General features: G+C 39.2%; 1 protein-coding gene across 2 annotated transcripts in view; it reads right to left on the bottom strand.

Annotated features, from left to right (window-relative positions):
* The window catches only part of ANO10 (anoctamin 10), a 253,672-nt gene that overhangs the window by 208,405 nt on the left and 23,730 nt on the right, over positions 1-21,537 (bottom strand). For both annotated transcript variants that reach the window (XM_023231375.1, XM_023231376.1), the window contains exons 4-7: positions 21,073-21,207; positions 7,107-7,226; positions 3,442-4,011; positions 1,567-1,622 (exon numbers count right to left, since the gene is read on the bottom strand). In XM_023231375.1, coding sequence (XP_023087143.1) covers positions 1,567-1,622; positions 3,442-4,011; positions 7,107-7,226; positions 21,073-21,207 — 881 coding nt within the window. The remainder of the gene's footprint in view (positions 1-1,566; positions 1,623-3,441; positions 4,012-7,106; positions 7,227-21,072; positions 21,208-21,537) is intronic.

The following is a 21,537-nucleotide window of genomic DNA, read 5'->3' as shown; positions in this document are numbered from 1 at the left end:
GTTAGAGCAGAAGTTGAAAAGCAAAAGCCTGGGAAGGCTAAGAAACACCATCCCCTTAAGATTGAAAAGGAATTGTTGAATTCTTATCTCTTATGACAGGTTTTCATTTCCTTACCTGTTCTTCCTCTGTAGGTTTGCCTACTTCCAGAAATCTAAACACCTCATGATGGTGGTTTCTGATTTTTCAAGGACCGAAAAACCAGATAGATAAACTTCTCAGAATGATTTCTACGGCTAGAACAGAGATTCTAAAAGAGGGCCTGGATCCTTCTCTTGGGAGTAAAGTACATGGACTGTGTTCAATCAATTCCAGTTGAAAGTTCAGAGGATTCTTCATGCACCTTTCTTGATTCTCACTTATGTTACAGATGACTGAGGTAAACCCCTGATAAATGAGGTGTTTTCAAGCTGGTACTTCTTTATTATGGAAAGAGGCATGACATGTCAGCTTTTACACAAACAGCAAGCAGGTTACATACTGCTTTCTCTCTGTCTCTTTCCTCCCACCTGTCAAAACATGCTGGGAACCTTTTGAGCTTTGGAAATTTAACCCAAAAAAACCCTTTTTTAAATGTAATGTTCCATCACTAAACAGGTTGTGGTGCCAGGAACGATTGCTGAATAGCAAAACATTCAAAGAAATCACCAAAAGGAAAAGAACAGAAACATGTCTAGAAAGTGGTTATTTTGTTGTTGTTTTTTGAGACAAGGTCTTGCTCAGTCACCCAGGATGCAGTACAGTGGTGCAATCTCGGCTCACTGCCACCTCTGCCTCCTAGGTTCAAGCAATTCTCCTGCCTCAGCCACCCCAGTAGCTGGGATTACAGGTGCCACCACAGCCGGCAAATTTTTTGTGTGTTTTATGGTAGAGACAGGTTTTCACTGTGTTAGCCAGGCTGGTCTCAAACTCCCGGCCTCAAGTGATCCACCTGCCTCAAGCTTCCCAAAGTGCTGGGATTACAGGCATGTGCTACCGTGTCTGGCCCGTTAGTTTTTTTTATTTTATTTATTTATTTATTTATTTGTTTGTTTATTTATTTATTTATTTGAGACAGAGTCTCGCTCCGTCACCCAAGCTAGAGTGCAGCGGCACCATCTTGGCTCACTGCAACCTCCACCTCCTGGGTTCAAGCAATTGTCATGCCTCAGCTTCCCGAGTAGCTGGGATTACAGGCCTGCGCCATCATGCCCAGGTAATTTTTCTGTTTTTAGTAGACACAGGGTCTCACTATGTTGGCCAGGCTGGTCTCGAACTCATGATCCACCAGCATAGGCCTCCCTAAGTGCTGGGATTACAGGTATGAACCACTGCATCCGGTCTAGTTTTTAAATAACTGGAAATTGGCTATAATACAACTCCCATATTTTGAAGTCTTATATCACATGCACATTTGTAACAAGACTACTGAACACAGAGGTAAACATATTTATTAATCAATCCTTGCCTATTTGCACAAAATATGTTAATTGATAACTTAGAAGCAATTCTTCATATTCGTATCCCTATATATCATGTAGCATATATCAGTTTCATTACATGGATTTGTATATAAATGCTGTACTTACCACTAAAACTTTCAGAATTAGATGGTTCTGATAGGCAGATTCCAATCTATGATTCTCTAAAACATTAAAACACAGAGGTAACTTCTCAGTAAGAAAACAACATGAAAGCACTGTTATGAGGTCAAGTGAGTTGCACTGAGGGAAGAGATGTCCAACATCAGAGCCTCAGTCAGTAAACGATCTAGGCTGTCAATCACAGCTATGTCTTACCACCAAGAGCATCAAACAAGGACACATTTTTCAGGGTACTGCAATAGCATTGTAGTCTGAAATAATTTTTTAAATTACTGCTACAATGAAATTTGGGAAGTGCTGGCAAACAATCCTACAGACAGCCACCCGAAGACCCTGTATAAGAAGAAATAGTGAAAACTAATAGTAACCGCTAAAGAAGAGGGCAATAAATAAAGTTTTCTGATTCTGTAAGTAAAGTTTCACGTGGCTTACAAGGGTTAACTTGAAAGGAAACTCAAATTTCTATCTTAATCTAGAAAAGCTAACACTGCATAGATCCCAAAAGAGCAAGATAAAATGACAAAAAGGAAGGTTCTGAAGAGAAATGTCATCTTACACATAGAGTGTTGGACTGACCTGGATCTGAACGCCAACTCAGCTACTCAGCCACTGCCTAACCTTGAGTAAGTTACTTAACCTCCTGATACTTAGCCTTATTCCCTCAAAACAAGGCTGACCATCTTCCTCCCAGGGTCACTCTCAGGATCTAATATAAAACTTTAGCCTAGTATTAGCATAAGGAAAGTACTTGATAAATGGCAGCTGATATTGCTATACAACTAATAAAAATAATTTAAAACATCTTTTTTCTTTGAGACGGAGGCTTGCTCTGTCGCCCAGGCTGGAGTGCAGTGGGCCAAGCTGGAGTGCAGTGGGGCAATCTCGGCTCACTGCAACCTCCGCCTCCCGGGTTCAAGCGATTCTCCTGCCTCAGCCTCCCAAGTAGCTGGGACTACAGGTGCCCGCTACCACACCAAGTTTTGTATTTTTAGTAGAGACGGGGTTTCACCATATTGGCCAGGCTGCTCTCAAAATCCTGAACTTGTGATCCACCCGCCTCAGCCTCCCAAAGTGCTGGGATTACAGGTGTGAGCCACCATGTCTGGCCCCTAAAACATCTTTATGGCCCATAAAGTTAAGGCCTAGACTTCTTCCTAGGGAATAATATAGTGAATTTGTTCATTGGTTTGAATGAATAAATAAAGAGAGAATGGCCTATCAAGACCATTTTCAACTTATAACCAAGTTCCTTTTTACCACAGATACATCCATAAACACCTGCCTTCAACGAGTTCAACAGCAGTCCTCAGTGCCTCACACCAACTAGATACTCCATTTTAGGAAAGTGGTCACAGTTGATTTAGCTGAGTATCATGAAGACAATTTTTTCTTTCTTCTGTGGCTCTAGCCAGTGAAACAATTTCAATCTATTTTACCCTCGGCATGAAACACAATGTCATAGTATTAGGAGCACAAGTTTTGGACAGATAGGTCTGAATTAGTCTAGCTCCATTATTTGCTGTCTGAACCTCATTAAGCATCAGTTATCTTTATCCATAAAAGGGTGAAATAACTTCTACTTCACGGTACCCTTGAGAAGGTGATGGTGAGATACCATGAATAAAGGGCTTAGCAGGATACCTAGAACATAGTAATTAACACTCAATAAATGAGAGTTATGATAACCATGGCATGGAGATCATCAGTGTTCACAAAGCTGATGAATTTTTCCTTATGTCTCTATAATGAGCCAAAAGCAACGTCTATTTTCTCTGTAAGGTAGCAGTTATATGAATCCCACGATCTAGGCAACATTTCTTACAGGCAAGTAAGACGTGAATATAAAGCCTCAAGTCTTACCCCATGAAGTTAAAAACTCGGCAGCATATCGATAGAGACGATTCATGATCTCAATCACAATGGCATAGATGATGCTGGGCACATACAACAGGACACTGGTCCACTCAGACCCGCTGTTCTCATGTAGACCCAAGGCCCAAACCTCCAAGTCGAAGTAAATCATCATGACATACAGTGAGAAATAGAGGCAGAGGCATACAAATGGCAGGGAGACCAGGTAAATGCGCAACTGTCTCTTGTAGCTGGGGTACAGAGGCTCCTCTTTCCCAGTGATGGGATTGATACCCAAGACACCATGAAATCCCGGCCGGGGCTCCTCAAACTTTCTCTTCATGAGCAATGTCCCCCACCTGTAGGTCATGTCGGCACAGCCACGCTTCCACACTTCCAGAATCACCGTGGACCAGATTAGGTTGAATGAGGCAAAGATCACATACTTGTCATAGTCTTCCCACACAAACAAGTAGTAAGGTAACCCAATGACAGCCATGGGGATTAATGCAAAAGTGAAATATTCCAAAAATCCAAAGTACAGAGCAATTGTTTCCCCGAAGTAGCCACGAATACTGTCTATAGCGGAAAGAAAGAAAGAAAGAACATAAGTATAGACTACCAAAGACTTTAAAAAATCATTCAAGTACACTTATTCATTTTTTAGTTAAGTGGGGATCATTTAACCCTCACTTCCCAATCAGCATGTGGTGGTAAATCCAGCCTCCATGCAGTACAAAGACCCTGCTTGTCTGCATGGTAGGTCCAACATTTCCCCCAGGTAAGCACCCAGGCCTTAGCTGCAGGGCCTGCTCTGCAAGCACCTGGACTCTGTTTCCCCTCACCTGGTAGATACCTTCTTCCCAAAGGAAAACTCATCTTGTAGCTTACCCAAAATCTCCAAGGTCCTAATTTAAGTTCAGCCATGGCCACTGAACATTAATTTGGGGGTTTAATTTATGCTCCCCACTTTTCTCCCACTTTGGTGTTGTAAATGTTCTTTTCGAAGAAGACTCCCCATCCACAAAATTCTGCTCTTCCCTACCCAAAGATAAACTTTCATCAATGTATCATGGCAAATTTTTCAATACACTAAAGAAAAATTATTCAAAAGCACAAAACAGGATTCTACACATGAACTCCCAGAACAGCCATGGAACACATTTATCAACACTTTCATATACGCACTGGGAAGAAGGTCCAAGCAACATGACTGCTAATGTTCTGTGAACGTGACACAAGCTAACTGACTCTAGAGAGGTCACCAACACTGCATCCTTTGCCAGCCTCATCCACATGGGGAGTGCTTGGATCGTAAGAGCATCCTGCACCAGGACTAGGGTGGGAAGCAGCAGGTGAGAGGAAGTGTGGCAGTGGGCATTATTATTTCTTAGTTAATAACACACAGTTAACATATTTTTCTTAAGATAATTTGAGTAGTCTATAAAGGTGAGTTAGAATGAACTGATTTTCTCCTATCCTTAATTCTTCCCCCTAACCCAGGAGTAAATGAAAACAGTAGGTATGATGTCACCTCAAATTTAAATCAGGTTAAAGAACATCCGATCTTTTAAAGAAAAAAAAAAAAAAAGGTGCTCATGACACTTGGCTCACAGCAGATGACTTTCCCCTTTCAATCTCAAGGAGCCTCAAGATTCGCCTGTATCCCAGATGCTATCACCAGTCTCAGTCCCCAGAGACCCCAAATCCACTACCACCCCATGCCTAGCCTTCACCATCGACTTTCTCCCTTTATTTTCTAAGAAGTAGCTAATAGAGGCTGGGAGCAGTGGTTCACACCTGTAATCCCAACACTTTGGGAGGCCAATGCAGGCAGATCACCTGAGGTCAGGAGTTCGAGACCAGCCTGGCCAACATGGTGTAACCCCGTCTCTACCAAAAATACAAAAATTAGCCGGGCATGCTGATGTGTACCTGTAGTCCCAGCTACTCAGGAGGCTAAGACAGGAGAATCGCTTGAACCCGGGAAGCGGAGATTGCAGTGAGGTGAGATTGCACCACTGCACTCCGGCATGGGCCACAGAGCGAGATTCCATCTCAAAAAAGAATAAAAAATTAAAAAAGTAGCTAACAGATACAGTCACTTTACAAGTCCTAGAGGCAATATTCAAATTCCCTCCCACTTAAATGCCAATACAAAGTTAAAGAGTTATAAGTATAACATAAAATGACTATTGTATGACCCAGAATTAACAAAAACAGAACTTTTCCTTTCAGAGAATACAAACAAAATTCAAAATGTAATTTCAGAGTTTGATCTTAAAAACAATTTTTGTTTGGTAAAGCATTATATAATAGTTGTTTTCAGAAACAGAAAACAGAAAGAAAATTATTTTAGAAGGATACCATTAAACAAAATCAAAAGAAAAATATCCTTTAAAGAAAAAAAAATGATAGTAATGCAAAGGTGAAATCTACGAGCTTAAATTTAATTATCATGCTTAAAAAACATAACCAGACTAAAATACTTGAACATCCATATTGACAAAATTTTAAATAATGCCCAGCACATACCAAATAAATAATTATTCTTATAATTATATTCAAAGAAAATGGACAGATCCAGTAATTCATGCCAAGGTAATCACAAATCACCTCAAAGATGCTTGGCCTGCTAGTTGCCCTAAGTGTGGCATAGCTTGGTTCATTCTAAATAACTGGCTCCTCAAAAATAGAAATTTTCAAATACAAAATAGTCATTCATAGTCAAACTAAATTCTTATTAAAACTTGTTTGAGGCCAGGCACGGTGGCTCACACCTGTAATCCCAGCACTTTGGGAGGCTGAGGCTGGTGGATCACCTAAGGTCAGGAGTTCGAAACCAGCCTGGCCAACATGGTGAAACCCCATCTCTAATAAAAATACAAAAAATTAGCGAGGTGTGGTGGCACATGCCTATACTCCCAGCTACGCAGCAGGCTAAGGCAGGAGAATTGCTTGAACCTGGGAGGCAGAAGTTGCAGTGAGCTGAGATTGCACCATTGCACTCTAGCCTAGGCAACAAGAGTGAAACTCCATCTCAAAACAAACAAGCAAACAAAAAAACTTGTTTGATTCCAACTCTGACACATATGCAGGAAGGCCACTCTGAACTGTCTGTATTGTTGGTGAAGGGTAGTGAAAGCCTATGATTCAGATGATCTAAAGTAGTATTAGAACATCAAAAAATGCCAGGCACAGTAGCTCACGCCCATAATCCCAGCACTTTGGGAGGCCAAGGTACAGGGATTGCCTAAGCATGAGTTCAAGACCAGCCTGAGCAACATGGCAAAACCCCGTCTTTACAAAAAATACAAAAAATTAGCTGGAGATGGTGGTGCACACCTGTGATCTCAGCTACTCACAAGGCTGAGATGGGAGGATTGATTAAGTCTGGAAGGTCAAGGCTGCAGTGAGCTGTGATCATACCACTGCACTCCAGCCTGTGACATAGTGAGAACTTTTCTCAAAAAAAAAAGAAAGTTTAAAAAAAAGAATAAAGAGGTCATCTAACCCACCTTATTTCCCCCACAAAATGTTTTCCCATATGCAGCTGGTGATCCCTGCCTAGTAGAGCACTAAATATCTGCCCAAGGGAGCTGACTCCACTGCTGGATCATAACTTTTCATTGGAGGCCTTCCTCTTCTTTAAGAGAACAAGTACTGACACATACCTATGGGCTGATACTTTAAAGCAAACCGAGTGTACCAGGTGTCCTCAAGCTTCTTCAGGGCTTCATTGTCATGCAGTGGAAACACCTGAATCACGATGCCAGACGTGAGCAATCTTCTCACTGCACAGGGAAAATGTGCCAAACTGCATGAAATGGACTGGAGATTGTGCATGATACGCTTCAGCAAATACTGTAAGGACACTCCACAGAGAAGTACAACGCAAAGGTCAATGTCATACTGCCTACTCCAAACCTGTATATTCTTTCCTTTTTCAGAATGTAAATATCTTTACTATTCTCTTTGACTATGAAGCAAAACAAGAAAATATAACATTTTACACCATACAGAAGTGTACAAATTAGACTATGAGAGGCCCCTGTTAGTCTCTCCTTCCCCTTGAAAACAACCACTGTAAAAAGCAATGTAGTGGCCAGGCGCGGTGGCTCAAGCCTATAATCCCAGCACTTTGGGAGGCCGAGACGGGCGGATCACGTGGTCAGGAGATCGAGACCATCCTGGCTAACATGGTGAAACCCCGTCTCTACTAAAAAATACAAAAACTAGCCGGGCAAGGTGGCGGGCGCCTGTAGTCCCAGCTACTCGGGAGGCTGAGGCAGGAGAATGGCATAAACCCAGGAGGCGGAGCTTGCAGTGAGCTGAGATCCAGCCACTGCACTCCAGTCCGGGCGACAAAGCGAGACTCCGCCTCAAAAAAAAAAAAAAAAAAGCAATGTAGTGTATAACCAGACATAAAAATATATCCATATATATTTTAAGAACAAAAATAAAATCATTTTATACACATTACGGTGTTTTGTAATCTCTTCTCATGTAGTAGTATACAGTGAATTTTTTTGATGCCAATAGAACATGAAATGTCCTTTTAATAGTACCGTAATATTCCCTTGTATGAAAAGCTGTAATTCAACTAATCCTCTATTTAAAAACATTTGTTTCCCTTTTTTTGCTATTGTAAATAATGCTAACATGTGTACAAATACCATTCCCTACCTGTCTACTATTTCTTTAGTACTTAGAGGGGGAACTGCTAGGTCCAAGGGCATATGTATTGTAATATTTGACACATATTATAAAATTGTCTCTAGAAAAAATTTACCAATCTGTCCTTCCACTACAGCAAAGATAAGAAAATGTTCAGTTCTTTTCATTCTTGTTGATACAGAGTATTTTCAATCCATTTCATCTCTTCTAATCTGATAACAAAAGCTTACACTCACAAATAGCAAATAACAAAATCAAATTAAGACTTCCTACTTCTAGCAGTCATTTGACTAGTATGGTTTGAACACTCATGCACATATCTGGAAGAGACAAATGAATTTAACCAAAGACAGTATCTCCCAGCAATATTAAATGAAAATTTGGAATTCTCTCATCCACAGTAATTAGAATGACTCAGTGGATGGAGAAGAGTGTCTTCAGGTCTTCAAGAGGAAGTGTGTTCTGTAGATATGGAGAACTCAAATACAATGCCTTGTGCCATATTTGGGGAGATGGAATATTTTCCACATGAGTTCCTAATACAGTCTGTTACTAAGAATACGGTTGCTTATAAAATGAAATTTGGCCAGGCACAGTGGTTCACACCCACAATTCCAGCACTTTAGGAGGCTGAGGTGGAGGATTGCCTGAGGTCAGGAGTTCAAAACCAGCCCGGGCACCATTACAAGACCTCCATCTCTACAAAAAAACTAAAAATGAGCTGGCCATGGTGGTGTGTGCCTGTAGTCCTAGCTACTCAGGAGGCTGAGGTGGGAGGATGACTAGAGTCCAGGAGTTCAAGGCTACAGTGAGCTATGATAGTGCCACTGCAGTCCAGCCTGGGCAACAGAGCAAGAGCTCATCTCAAAAAAAAAAAAAAAAAAAAAAAAAAAAGATAAAATTTGCATTAAGAAAGGATGCTTTGCTGTTTTCATCCACTGATAAGCTTTGAGCTCTTTAAGGTTTATCAGCTCAAGTCTTCAGAGGGCTACCTCCCTTATCTCCTATCTACCTGTTACCAGAGACAGGTGATAAAAGCATAAGACCCCTTATTGAGGACTGGCAAATAAACATCTGCAGTGTGGAACAGAAACACAAAGTTTTCAGTGTAGTAACACTACATAAAGACAATGTATTCTTAGGACAGGTTCCCATCATAAAATCTTCAGAATAATTTAAAAGTAAACCCAACTTCTTAGAAATGAAAAAGAAAAAGATAATAAAGAGATATCTGGTACTAACAATAGGAAAAGTCTGAAAAAAAAAAAAGATTCTTCATATATAGTTCTCCCCACAATTATATTTTCATAAGTTATACAAGGATAAAAGTTTTTAAAAGCTAGGTTTGTGATAAAATTATCCTTCATGATTGTAAAAAGGTATATACTCAAAGTATCAGTAACTAGGGTAAAAAGACATGTGGTTTAAGTTATTCAGTCTCTGGTCCTGGCAAATCCATTTTTTAATATTTTAATTCTAACATGGTTCAGTGGATTTTTCTTCAGCTTGCAAGAGTTAAAGTTGATCGCACACGACTGTTCTGATTCTTAGTCCTTATTTGGGGATGTACAGGCTACAGCTGATTCCTTCTTCCTATTACTACCCTTGTAAATTACTACATGAAGTTTTTTAACTGAATTGACTTATAGCATATAAATTATTTATTTCTAAATTCTGTTTTAAAAAAAATGACTCCATTCTACTGTAGAAGACTTTTCAGGCAGGCATAAAAACCAGTTTCTAAAAATAGGACTGTGAACTGAAGACTTGGAGAGAATACAAAGTTGCAGGTCCTAAATTACTGATCTTCTGTTTATCAGTGCCAAAGCCATGGTTCTGGTTTCAGCTTCTAAAAACAGAGGTTTGCTTTTAGGTGTTTTTTTTTTTTTTTTTTTTTTTTTTTTTTTTTTTAAATCCTTCAAACTTCTCATGTCAGTTAAGAATGTAATTACTAGGAAGGAGACTTACCTTCAAAGGAAACCATGATGCCATGTGGGCCTATTTAAAGAAAACAAAAAACTAAGCCAGATTCCTTCCTTCAAGAGTTCTGAATGATCTCTTGTCAAGGTACTGGGGCTGTAATAGCCATTGAACCATTAGCCAAACAAATCAAAATTTAGTTTAAGAGAGACTATCATCAGTAACATAGTTTACAGTAGGACCCTCCAGATTAACTAATGCAATAACAATATTAACACAGTACTGCTTCTGTCTTTGGTTTATGTGATGTGTTTACTTCAAAAGTAAAAGCAAAATCCCTCTCATAACTCCTTACAGCATTTCTGTGGAAGAGAGAGGAGCAGGTCATGCTACCTCCAATCCAACAGGGGGTGATAAGCATAGATGCCTGCAGGAAGTGGTGGCCAGCAGCCTTTGCACAATGAAGACAGTCCCTGTTCCCACAGCTGCTGCTGCACCTAGTACTCTAACTCTAGCACTCAGGTGTGAAGAGATCACTTTTGTCTTAATAAAAAAAAAAAATCTTTCTTAAAACACTATCATAAGGTTCTAAAAGAATATCTATATAATATTAAAGACATAATACATGTGCCAAGTGGTCCCATCAATCAAAACATGATAAACATCCAATAGGCATTTTTAGACACAGCTTTAATCTAAATAAAGTAACATCCCTTAGGATATGGTTAAAATGTAAGAAAACCTTGGATCCCTTAAAAACTCCTCTAAAACTCTTTCATTAGGTTATTTGCATGATGATTGACTGTTAATCACTAGGAGAGGCAAAGTCTGAGGGCATGAAAAGATCTTAGAAGACATGAAAACAAGAAATGAATGGCTGTCAAGATGAATGCTTGGGGACTAAGACACATGTAGCCAATTGCTAATTCTCCATGTTGCTTGTCACGTGGTGGAATGAAGGCGAACCCTTATATGCATGTAAGGAACATGGCTGTGCTTTGGTCGAGGATAGCCCAAGGTAAACATCCAAAGTGACTCAGCAACTTTAGAGCACAGGCATATAACTCCACTTGTTATAATAGCCATGTAGCCATAACATAGCTTTAATAGATGGACAGCGGGGAGCCAGGACACAGTTCAGCTCACGCATACCCAGAAACAGAAAGAGTTAGGCTGCTGACCCTGGAGAGCCGACCATGCAGCTGTGTGTGGGAGCCACCGGACTAAGCAGCTGAAACAGGGCGAACAGTGTGAGAGAGCTAGTGTAAGTGAGCTGCTGCTGAGACAGCTGCTGAATAAAACTACCTTTCACCTACCTACGGACCCCAGCTATCGGCTCATCCACCCACTCCCTTCAGACCTCAGCATGAGCTGGAACCTGACCCCAAGCATAACATTCGGCATAGTCATGGACCTACAATGCACATCTCACAGCGCCATCTAACTGCCTTGAAATCATGTTTACATGACAAAACTTGCTATCTACTTAATGAAAGCTTTCTATCAAAACACAACATTACAGCAAGCAGCAAGCAACTTTATATGTGTGTATAAAATGAAAATCAAATTAAATGTAAGATCTGGGGAGTGTTTCTCATGAAAGTCCTGGCCGCCTTTCAGTCTTGAGGGGCATTACATTGGGCAGACTAAAGCCTCACCTCCCAATTAGCCTCAAAGAGGCTGCCTAGGGGAGCAGATGCCTCCAAATAAAATGAAAATAGCTTTTCCACTTATTTCTGTAGTTTAACTTAATGCAAATCCAGGATTTAAGTTACTCCAAGTTTCATTAGTTCTAAAATTTGCACTCTCAAAATAGGTTATAGTTTTAATTATGCATATACCACTTTCCTTCAACCAAGTATTATTATATAAAATTAAAATGATGCAAAAAACACAGCAGTTTAAGGATCACATTCTCAAAGGCATAAAGGAAGAGAATAATGCAGCATTTAAAATCCCAGGACTGACAACTTAATTCTCATCTCAGTATAAAAATCTTTCCAATGACCACGATCAAGATGATTTTATTGTACTCATATTTAGTACCAAAATGGAAGGAAAGGGAAGGGAGAAGGGAGAAAGGGAGAAGAGAGGAAGAAAGGAAAAAAAAATCCTTGTTTACAAAAGCCTCATCCTGCCAGAAAGAAAGTTATTTCTATTATTGCTTCAGGATACCAGACTGGCTACCTACACAGTTAGAGAAATCCATTTACATATTTCCTTGAAGGTTTTCATTCAGCTGAAAATTTATCTCTTTGAAGCAACTAGAAGCATTTGAAAAACTGCTGCGCCATTATCCCATCTGATCAAAGAGCACACTCACTCTTTTCTCCATCCCAGCCACATCCAAGAGGACGTACCTGTGCAGAAACTCACAGGTGGAAGCCGTGATTTCCACATTATCAATGTGCATGAAAAGGGAGAAACAGAATGCTTACACTAACAATCAGAACTGTGCCCCAGTCTGCTTCGTATTTTATTGGATGCAGTACCCAGCTGTGTCTGAAAACATGCCTTCCCGCTAGGAGATGACGAAAGATTTAAAAATTTTGGGACAGTATCAAACAACTGCTTAACTACAGAATGTGGAAATCGTGGTTACAAATAGTGGCAAAAAGGTACCTCTGCCCTATTCTTGTTTGTGATGCCAAATTAGAAACAAGAAACATAAAAAGAAATCCCTATCTTTCATGCAAGTATGAAAAAACAAACTAAAATCCCAAATCACCAACTATAAAAAGAGGCCTTGAAAATCAGCCCTGGGTAAACTAAGAGCACCCATGCTTCTGCAAACCTGGGCCAAGCACACAAAAGGCAAGGCTCTCCTGGAACTGGGGATGGTAAATCACAGTCCCCTTGCTCAGAATGCAGGCAATGAGGGTGCATGACAGACACCTGGAGTATGTCTGCTCCCTGCCTGGCACCATAGCCAGATAGATAAGAGGCCAGGTTGGAGGAAGAAGAGAGCAGAAGACCTGCTGGGACCCACGGATGGAAGGTAACTAGCTATGGAGCTGTGGGTCTTGGTGGGCCAAAGACAGGCCTAACTGCCAAACACAAGAAAAACCTTGCAAGAACAGGGCTCCATGGAGGTTCTCTTCAGGGACTAAGATGGCTCAAGGAGAAAACACTGCCAGGCAAAATCTAAGCTTCTCACTACCACGGTTCCCTGCTGGAAGCCCCTAGCACCTTCTCTCTCCCACACATACTTTCTTCTAAAAATGGCCAGTCCAGGAAAAATAGGGGTTCATTAAAACATAAGTAATAAAAAATAAGTAACAATCACAAAGAAACTGGCATAGAGCTATACAAAAATACTACCTGGAAAAAAGGGGAAACCAAAAATACTACAAGAAAAAAATATATAAAAGAAAGTCAAAGAACAAACAGCAGAAAATTATAGCATCCAGCAACAAAAAACTATGAAATTCTTCATGAAATTAAAGAAATTCACGCAAACATCCCATCTCTGAAATGAAAACTCAAAGATCTCTGAGAGCTGAAGGAGAGTTCAGAGAAGCAATACAAGAGAAAAATCTGTAAACTTGTTACAGATTCAAGTCATGATAAAAGCAACAATAAAAAGGAAAGACTGAAAATACAATCAGGAAACGGGCAGACAAGCCTAAGAAAATTACGTAAGAACAAAGACTTGAAAATACTACAAAGAATATGTAAGAGCTCACATATATAAAATTCGCACCCCTCAAGATGAGAACAGAGCAAATACAACCAAATAACTCTTCAAAGAGAACTGAAGAAAATTTTCCTGAAATCATGGTAATCCTTACTCTGTATACTGAAAGAACATATGTCCAGCCAAAAAAAAAACTGATAAAAAATAACGTCAAGACATACGCAGATAACTGGAAATTTAGACAAATAAGAACAATGAGTGCCTACGTTCAAACTTCCTGATATCTCCTAAAAGCCATGCAGATGAACAAGGAGAGCAACTAAAAGCACCTATAACATATGCCTACAGCACAACCCAGAGACAGGGGAGACTGCAACATGTAAGCCAGGCAATAAAGAACCAAAACCTGGAAGAGATCTTGGCCACAGACTAGAATGGTGCAGGAAGCCCCAGCAGGAGCTGCAGAGACAAACGGGGAGGCCAGAGGAGTCCATTTGGTGTAGGAACCCAGATAACACCAATGAGGCCTCATCACCCTCCTTCAGGAGAAGGCCCCACACCAAGTGGGAACTTCCAGAAACAAGTCTGAGACCTGATGGGTCAGAGCTCTGACAGCAGGAAGGGCTGAAGGGAAGGGCTGGAAAGCACACAGAACAAGAGGCAAGCGGACTGGAAAGCACTGCTTCTGGGAAATGCAGAGGGAAGTGTCTGGAAAAGTAATGGACTTTGGGGGTAGCAGCCTATGGGGAAGGAAAGGAAGTTAAAAAGTGATTAAGAGTCCTACTGAATCAAGATCCCACATTCCATAAGATCTCCTGCTAATGGCTGATAGAGGAATATCCTCAATATTTAAATGTTAATGAGAACAATTTTTTTAATCAAGAAGAAAAAAGTAAGCACAAATAAGATAAGGGAAAAATACCATTAAAACAGGAGTTTAAAAGATGCTGAGAGAAATTTGTACAAACCAATTCACACAAATTTGAAAGCCTATGTGATAAAATGGAAACTTTTCTAGGAAAATATAATTTACCCAAACTAACCCCAGTAGTGATGGAAAGTCTAAACAAACCAATTTCCATAGAAGACTTAGAGAAAACTGTTCAAAAACCTAATCCACAAACAAACATCAGAGCCAGATGGTTTCATATAGAAATTCTAACGTACCTTTAAAACAGGTTAGATTGTGACTACATACAGTTATAGAACAAAAAAGAAAAAAGAAAATCTTAAACTTTATCCAGAACTTGCATTAATATTAAAATTAGCATGGCCTTACAAGCTATTTTATGTAAATTGTAAAATAAAGCAAATTAGTAATTATGGTAATGTTATTAAGAATCAATATTTTCAATATAAGTAAAAAGATACAAATATAAACCAAAGAAATTAAGTGATAGCCTATAATGTTAAATTTGAATTGACTATATCAATATAAATTCATGATTTTCAAAAATATATTTCCTAGTCTTTTCCACTGAAATGGGAAAAAAGATGGCATAGCCTATATAAAATATTTTAAGCACACAAAAAAGCAATTTCAACATAAAATATAACATCAACTACCATAACCTAACACAAAATATGTAATTTGTTTAAGTTTACTTAGTAAATATTTTACTTAGCATAAATTTACTTAGTAAAAAAAAAAAAAACTCCTCAGATTAGAGTGCAAAGCAAAATCTGACTACATCCTGATATAAGAGATCCATGTAAAATGATACTGAGAGGGGCTGAAAGTAAAAGCCTGGGCAAAAACATTCTAACAGATGCAAACTGAAATAAGGCAAGAACCACAAGACAAGGTTCAGCAACAATAAAACATTAAGGAAGATGAAGAATAAAACATATTAATAATAATAAATAATAAAACATATTATGAATAAAACATTCAGCAACAATAAAACATTAAGGAAGATGAAGAATAATATTTCATAATGATAAAAGGTGCAATCAACAATAAAAATCTATCCAAAATCTTCATGCAGCCAAAACGTAGCTACAAAATTCATAAAACAAAGGTAAAAGAAAATACAAAGAGCAAATTGGCAGGAACATAATGAAATTCCCATAGTTGTTATAGAGATCTAGGGCTATGATGGCTCAAGAAAGCAAAGTACAAGGGACACAAAAACTACATGAAAAAATTAACAATGTATATGTAATATAAATTGTTGAATACAACAAAAAAGAAATCTAAATACTCATGTCATATGAATACTGATGCAAAAATAATAAAATATTAAATGGAAGTCTGCAGGAAAATAGATAATATAAGCAAGTATGGTTCACCATGGGAATAAATGAATGAGTTAATATTAGGAATTCTATTAACATCAGTTGCCATATTGATAATGTCAGGGGTAAAAAAATAGTCTTCACAGATGTCATTAATATATACAATATAAATTAAAGTACAAAATATTCTTAATAAAGTAGAAAGAATGAATGTTTTCCAAACACAATAAAAATTAGTCAAAAGCCAACATCATGCTGAATGCTCAATATAACATGCATTCCCTTTAAAAACTGAAGCAATCGGCTGGGCACAGTGGCTCACGCCTCTAATCCCAGCACTTTGGGAGGCCAAGGCAGGTAGATCACCTGAGGTCAGGAGTTCAAGACCACCCTGGGCAACATGGTGAAACCTAAGACAGCAGAATTGCTTGAACCTGGGAGGTGGAGGTTGCAGTGAGCCAAGATCATGCCACTGCACTCCAGCCTGGGTGACAGAGCAAGACTCTGTCTCAAATAAATAAATAAATACATAAATAAATTGAAGCAATCACTATGAAAGGCAATTTGGCAGTATCTACTCTAAAAGATGTATATACCTTTGATCTAACAATTTCACTTCTGGGAATTTTCCTACTTTATTTTTAATGAAAACATTGAAGGAAAACAATTAGATGTTCATCAATATAATATCTATATGATGGAATACTAGGTGGCCAAGAAAAGGAATGAGCCTAATTGGGTATTCTACAATAATGATCAAAATATATTGTTAAATAAAAGCAAGGTCCAAAATGGTATGCACAATACACTCCCCATCTGTCTGAACATGTCTTCTCTTGAACAGCATTTCTCTAAGGGTATATAATAGGGAGGGAACAAAGGCATTTGGAACATGGGACAGGAGAGAGACAACTTATCATTGTCTAAATTTTTGTACTATTTGAATTTTCATCATATACATGTATTATTTTTTAAATTGACAGAAACTAATAGAAAATAAATACAAAAATTGTAAGATGCTTGGGAGAAGTATTTTCCTGCTATATGTTATATAAATTGAAAGGAATCATGTATATGTCCACAGTACAGATGAGAAACCCTGTTTTCATCAGAACTCTGAATACAGTTCAGAATAGGCTAGAATAAATACTACATCTTACTTTAAAAAAGACTTTCTATAAAAAAATGTAAAAATTATAATTTATCCTAAGAAAATACTCTAAAATGCAAGAAGGTCGAGAAAGATTACAATTAGAAAAAGTTCTGTCAAAAGTAAGGCACAATTCTGAACACAAAAGAGGAAGTTAGAAGTTAAGAGAGTTAGGAAGTTAGAGAGGCAAATAAAATCTCAGAAGGCCTTCTATTCCCTATCATGTCTAAGGAAATCAGGAAGTCCAGAAAAGATATAGCATCACCTATGAAGAATTCTTGACAAAAATTTTCCAGTTTTCAGGAAAAACAGAGGATAGGGGAACAATGAGAAAATCTAAGAGACAAATGGCATGGTCTCTTCAGCAAGTCGATATCATGAGGGAAAAAATGGAAAAGAGAAACTATTCTATATTAAAAGAGACAGACATAACCAAACAACATGGGTTAACTTAGATGGGATCTTAGTGTGAGCAAACAAGCTCTAAAATATATTTGGTGACAACTGGGAAATGTGAATATGAACTGGTTCTTGGGCATCTGTCTGCCTGTGAGAGGGAGGACTAGCCGGATTTACGAGGCTAAGAATTCCTAAGCCTAGCTGTGGAGGTGACTGCATCCACCTTTAAACACAGGGCTTGCAATTCAGCTCACACCCGACCCATCAGGTAGTAAAGAGGGCTCACTAAAATACCAATTAGGCTAAAAGCAGGAGGTAAACCAAGGTAATTTATAGATTCAATGCCATCCCCATTAAGCTACCAATGACTTTCTTCACAGAATTGGAAAAAACTGCTTTAAAGTTCATATGGAACCAAAAAAGAGCCCACATTGCCAAGACAATCCTAAACCAAAAGAGCAAAGCTGGAGGCATCACGCTAGCTGACTTCAAACTATACTACAAGGCTACAGTAACCAAAACAGCATGCTACAGGTACCAAAACAGAGGTATAGACCAATGGAACAGAACAGAGCCCTCAGAAATAGTACCACACATCTACAACCATCTGATCTTTGACAAACCTGACAAAAACAAGAAATAGGGAAAGGATTCCCTATTTAATAAATGGTACTGGGAAAACTGGCTAGCCATAAGTAGAAAGCTGAAACTGGATCCCTTCCTTACATCTTATACAAAAATTACTTCAAGATGGATTAGAGACCTGAATGTTAGACCTAAAACCATAAAAACCCTAGAAGAAAACCTAGGCAATACTATTCAGGACACAGGCATGGACAGGGACTTCATGTCTAAAACCCCAAAAGCAATGGCAACAAAAGCCAAAATTGACAAATGGGATTGAATTAAACTAAAGAGCTTCTGCACAGCAGAAGAAACTACCATCAGAGTGAACAGGCAACCTACAGAATGGGAGAAAATGTTTGCCATCTACTCATCTGACAAACGGCTAATATCCAGAACCTACAAAGAACTCAAACAAATTTACAAGAAAAAAACAACCCCATCAAAAAGTGGGCAAAGGATACGAACAGACACTTCTCAAAAGAAGACACATGAAACCAATCAACAGACGCATGAAAAAATGCTCGTCATCACTAGCCATCAGAGAAATGCAAATCAAAACCACAATGAGATACCATCTCACACCAGTTAGAATGGCAATCATTAAAAAGTCAGGAAACAACAAGTGCTGGAGAGGATGTGGAGAAATAGGAACACTTCTACACTGTTGGTGGGACTATAAACTGGTTCAACCATTATGGAAAACAGTATGGCGATTCCTCAAGGATGTAGAACTAGAAATACCATTTGACCCAGCCATCCCATTACTGGGTATATACCCAAAGGATTATAAATCATGCTGCTATAAAAACACATGCACATGTATGTTTATTGCGGCACTGTTCACAGTAGTAAAGACTTGGAACCAACCCAAATGTCCATCAATGATAGACTGGATTAAGAAAATGTGGCACATATACACCATGAAATACTGTGCAGCCATAAAAAAGGATGAGTTCATGTCCTTTGTAGGGACATGGATGCAGCTAGAAACCATCTTTCTCAGCAAACTATCGCAAGAACAGAAAACCAAACACCACATGTTCTCACTCATAGGTGGGAATTGAATGAGAAAACTTGGACACAGGAAGGGGAACATCACACACCCGGGCCTGTTGTGGGGTGAGGGAAGCGGGGAGGGATAGCATTAGGAGATATACCTAATGTAAATGACGAGTTAATGGGTGCAGCACACCAACATGGCACATGTATACATATGTAACAAACCTGCACGTTGTGCACATGTACCCTAGAACATAAAGTATAATTAAAAAAAAAAAAAGACATAGTCAAATCATCTATCGCCTGAGAGCACAGGGGGAGGGACAATGATAGGGATACAAACCCGGGCATTCGAGCAGGGAGCGGCAACCCACTTTGGGTCCCCTCCCCTCGTATAGGAGCTCTGTTTTCACTCTATTAAATCTGGCAACTGCACACTCTTCTGGTTCGTGTTTGTTCTGGCTCGAGCTGAGCTTTTGCTCATGGTCCACCACTGTTGTTCGCGGCAGTCGCAGACCCGCCATTGACTTCTACCCCTCCGGATCCCACAGGGCATCTGCCACGCTTCTGATCCAGCAAGGCACCCACTGCCGCTCCCTATTGGGCTAGAAGCTCACCATTGTTCCTGCGCAGCTAAGTGCCCAGGTTCATCCTAATGGAGCTAAACACTAGTTGCTGGGTTCCACATTGTAAGCTGTGACTCACAGCTTATAATATAACATTCATCGCATGGCCCAAGGTTCCATTCCTTGGAATCTGTGAAGCCAAGAACCCCAGGTCAGAGAACAAAAGGCTTGCCCCCATCTTGGGAGCCGCTTGCCCCAGCTGCCCGCCCCCTCCTTGGGAGCGACCCGCCCCCACCTTGGGAGCTCTAAGAACAAAGACCCACCAGTAACACCTGGATGAAGATTGGAAGGTGGTATTACACTATTAAACGTAAACCATGTGGTCCCAGCTACTCAGGAGGCTAAGGCAGGAGATTACTTGAGCCCCTGAGGTGGAGGCCGCAGTGAGCATGTTCACACCACTGCACTCCATTCTGAGTGACCGAGCAAGACTGTCTCAAAAAAAAAACAAAACAACAACAACAACAACAACAAAAAACAGACTAGGGGACAGAGAAGCTTACATGTTTAAAGTGTATCTTAGGCAGCAAAAATGTTCTGAAGCTTTGCCACTATCTGGTTTGAAGCAAACTTGGAATTATGCATTGTAATAAACTCTTTCATTTGCAAACTAGTATCCTCATTAAAATGAAATCACACAAAACCAAAAAGTTGCAAAATTCTAATTTGCATACCCAGTGAGATCAGAGGAAATGGAAAGAGTGCTCCAGGAAAACATCATGTCTTCCCTTTTATATTCCTCCACAGATTTTCATGTACAATGTTAGGGCATAAAGTAAACTTTGCTCATTTTAATTGAGTAATATGTATATGTGTTCACACTGGATTTTAAGCTAACTGTATGCTATGAGACCTTGATAAATAAGTAGTTAACAACACAAAACAAACATTGATTTAAAGGTGCAATATACTGAGGTTCCAAGGGGAAAAGATATGTTCATAAAAATACAAGTCATTATAAGTTTGTGTAAATTCTTCTGTAAGAGGGAAAAAGGCATCTATAATTTGCTATTTATGTCTATTAAGAAAAAAGCTGGCTGGGCGCGGTGGCTCAAGCCTGTAATCCCAGCACTTTGGGAGGCCGAGATGGGCGGGTCACGAGGTAAGGAGATCGAGACCATCCTGGCTAACACAGTGAAACCCCGTCTCTACTAAAAAATACAAAAAACTAGCCCGGCGAGGTGGTGGGCAGCTGTGGTCCCAGCTACTCCAGAGGCTGAGGCAGGAGAATGGTGTAAACCCGGGAGGCGGAGCTTGCAGTGAGCTGAGATCCAGCCACTGCACTCCAACCTGGGCGACAGAGCGAGACTCCATCTCAAAAAAAAAAAAAAAAAAAAAGGAAAAAGCTGGTTGACATAATGACTTACACAATGATTTTCCTGGATACAGCTTTGCCTGGGGGTAGCCAGGGATCATTTTTTCATCTTTAGCTCTAAGATTTTCAAGTTCATGTTTGATAATGAATTGACATTCCGCCATTGTCAGGAAATCATCATTGTTATCTAAAATAAAACAGAAATTACCAGATTTTAGTAGTAATCAAAATAAAAATATTCCAATTACCTGAGATTAGAGAAACAATGGTGTAAACAAGAAGTAATTAACATAAGTAATCAAAGTATGAAGCTGGTAAATTAAATAGAACATAAAGCTCCTTACATATTTTATAAGAATAAAAAAATTATGTTATGCCTTCACATAATACAATTCTACAATAACCATTTTAATACTTATAGTAGAAACATTCAAAAAGCATATAATTGATCTCATTTAGTACCAATGAGCAGAAAGCAGTATGTTCTTAAATTATAATAATACATTAAACTTATTAA

The sequence above is a fragment of the Piliocolobus tephrosceles genome, chromosome 2, assembly GCF_002776525.5.
Source record: "Piliocolobus tephrosceles isolate RC106 chromosome 2, ASM277652v3, whole genome shotgun sequence".
NCBI classification, from domain to species: Eukaryota; Metazoa; Chordata; class Mammalia; order Primates; family Cercopithecidae; genus Piliocolobus; species Piliocolobus tephrosceles.
The sequence above is the reverse complement of the archived record's forward strand: the minus strand, read 5'-3'. Positions and strand labels throughout refer to the sequence as shown.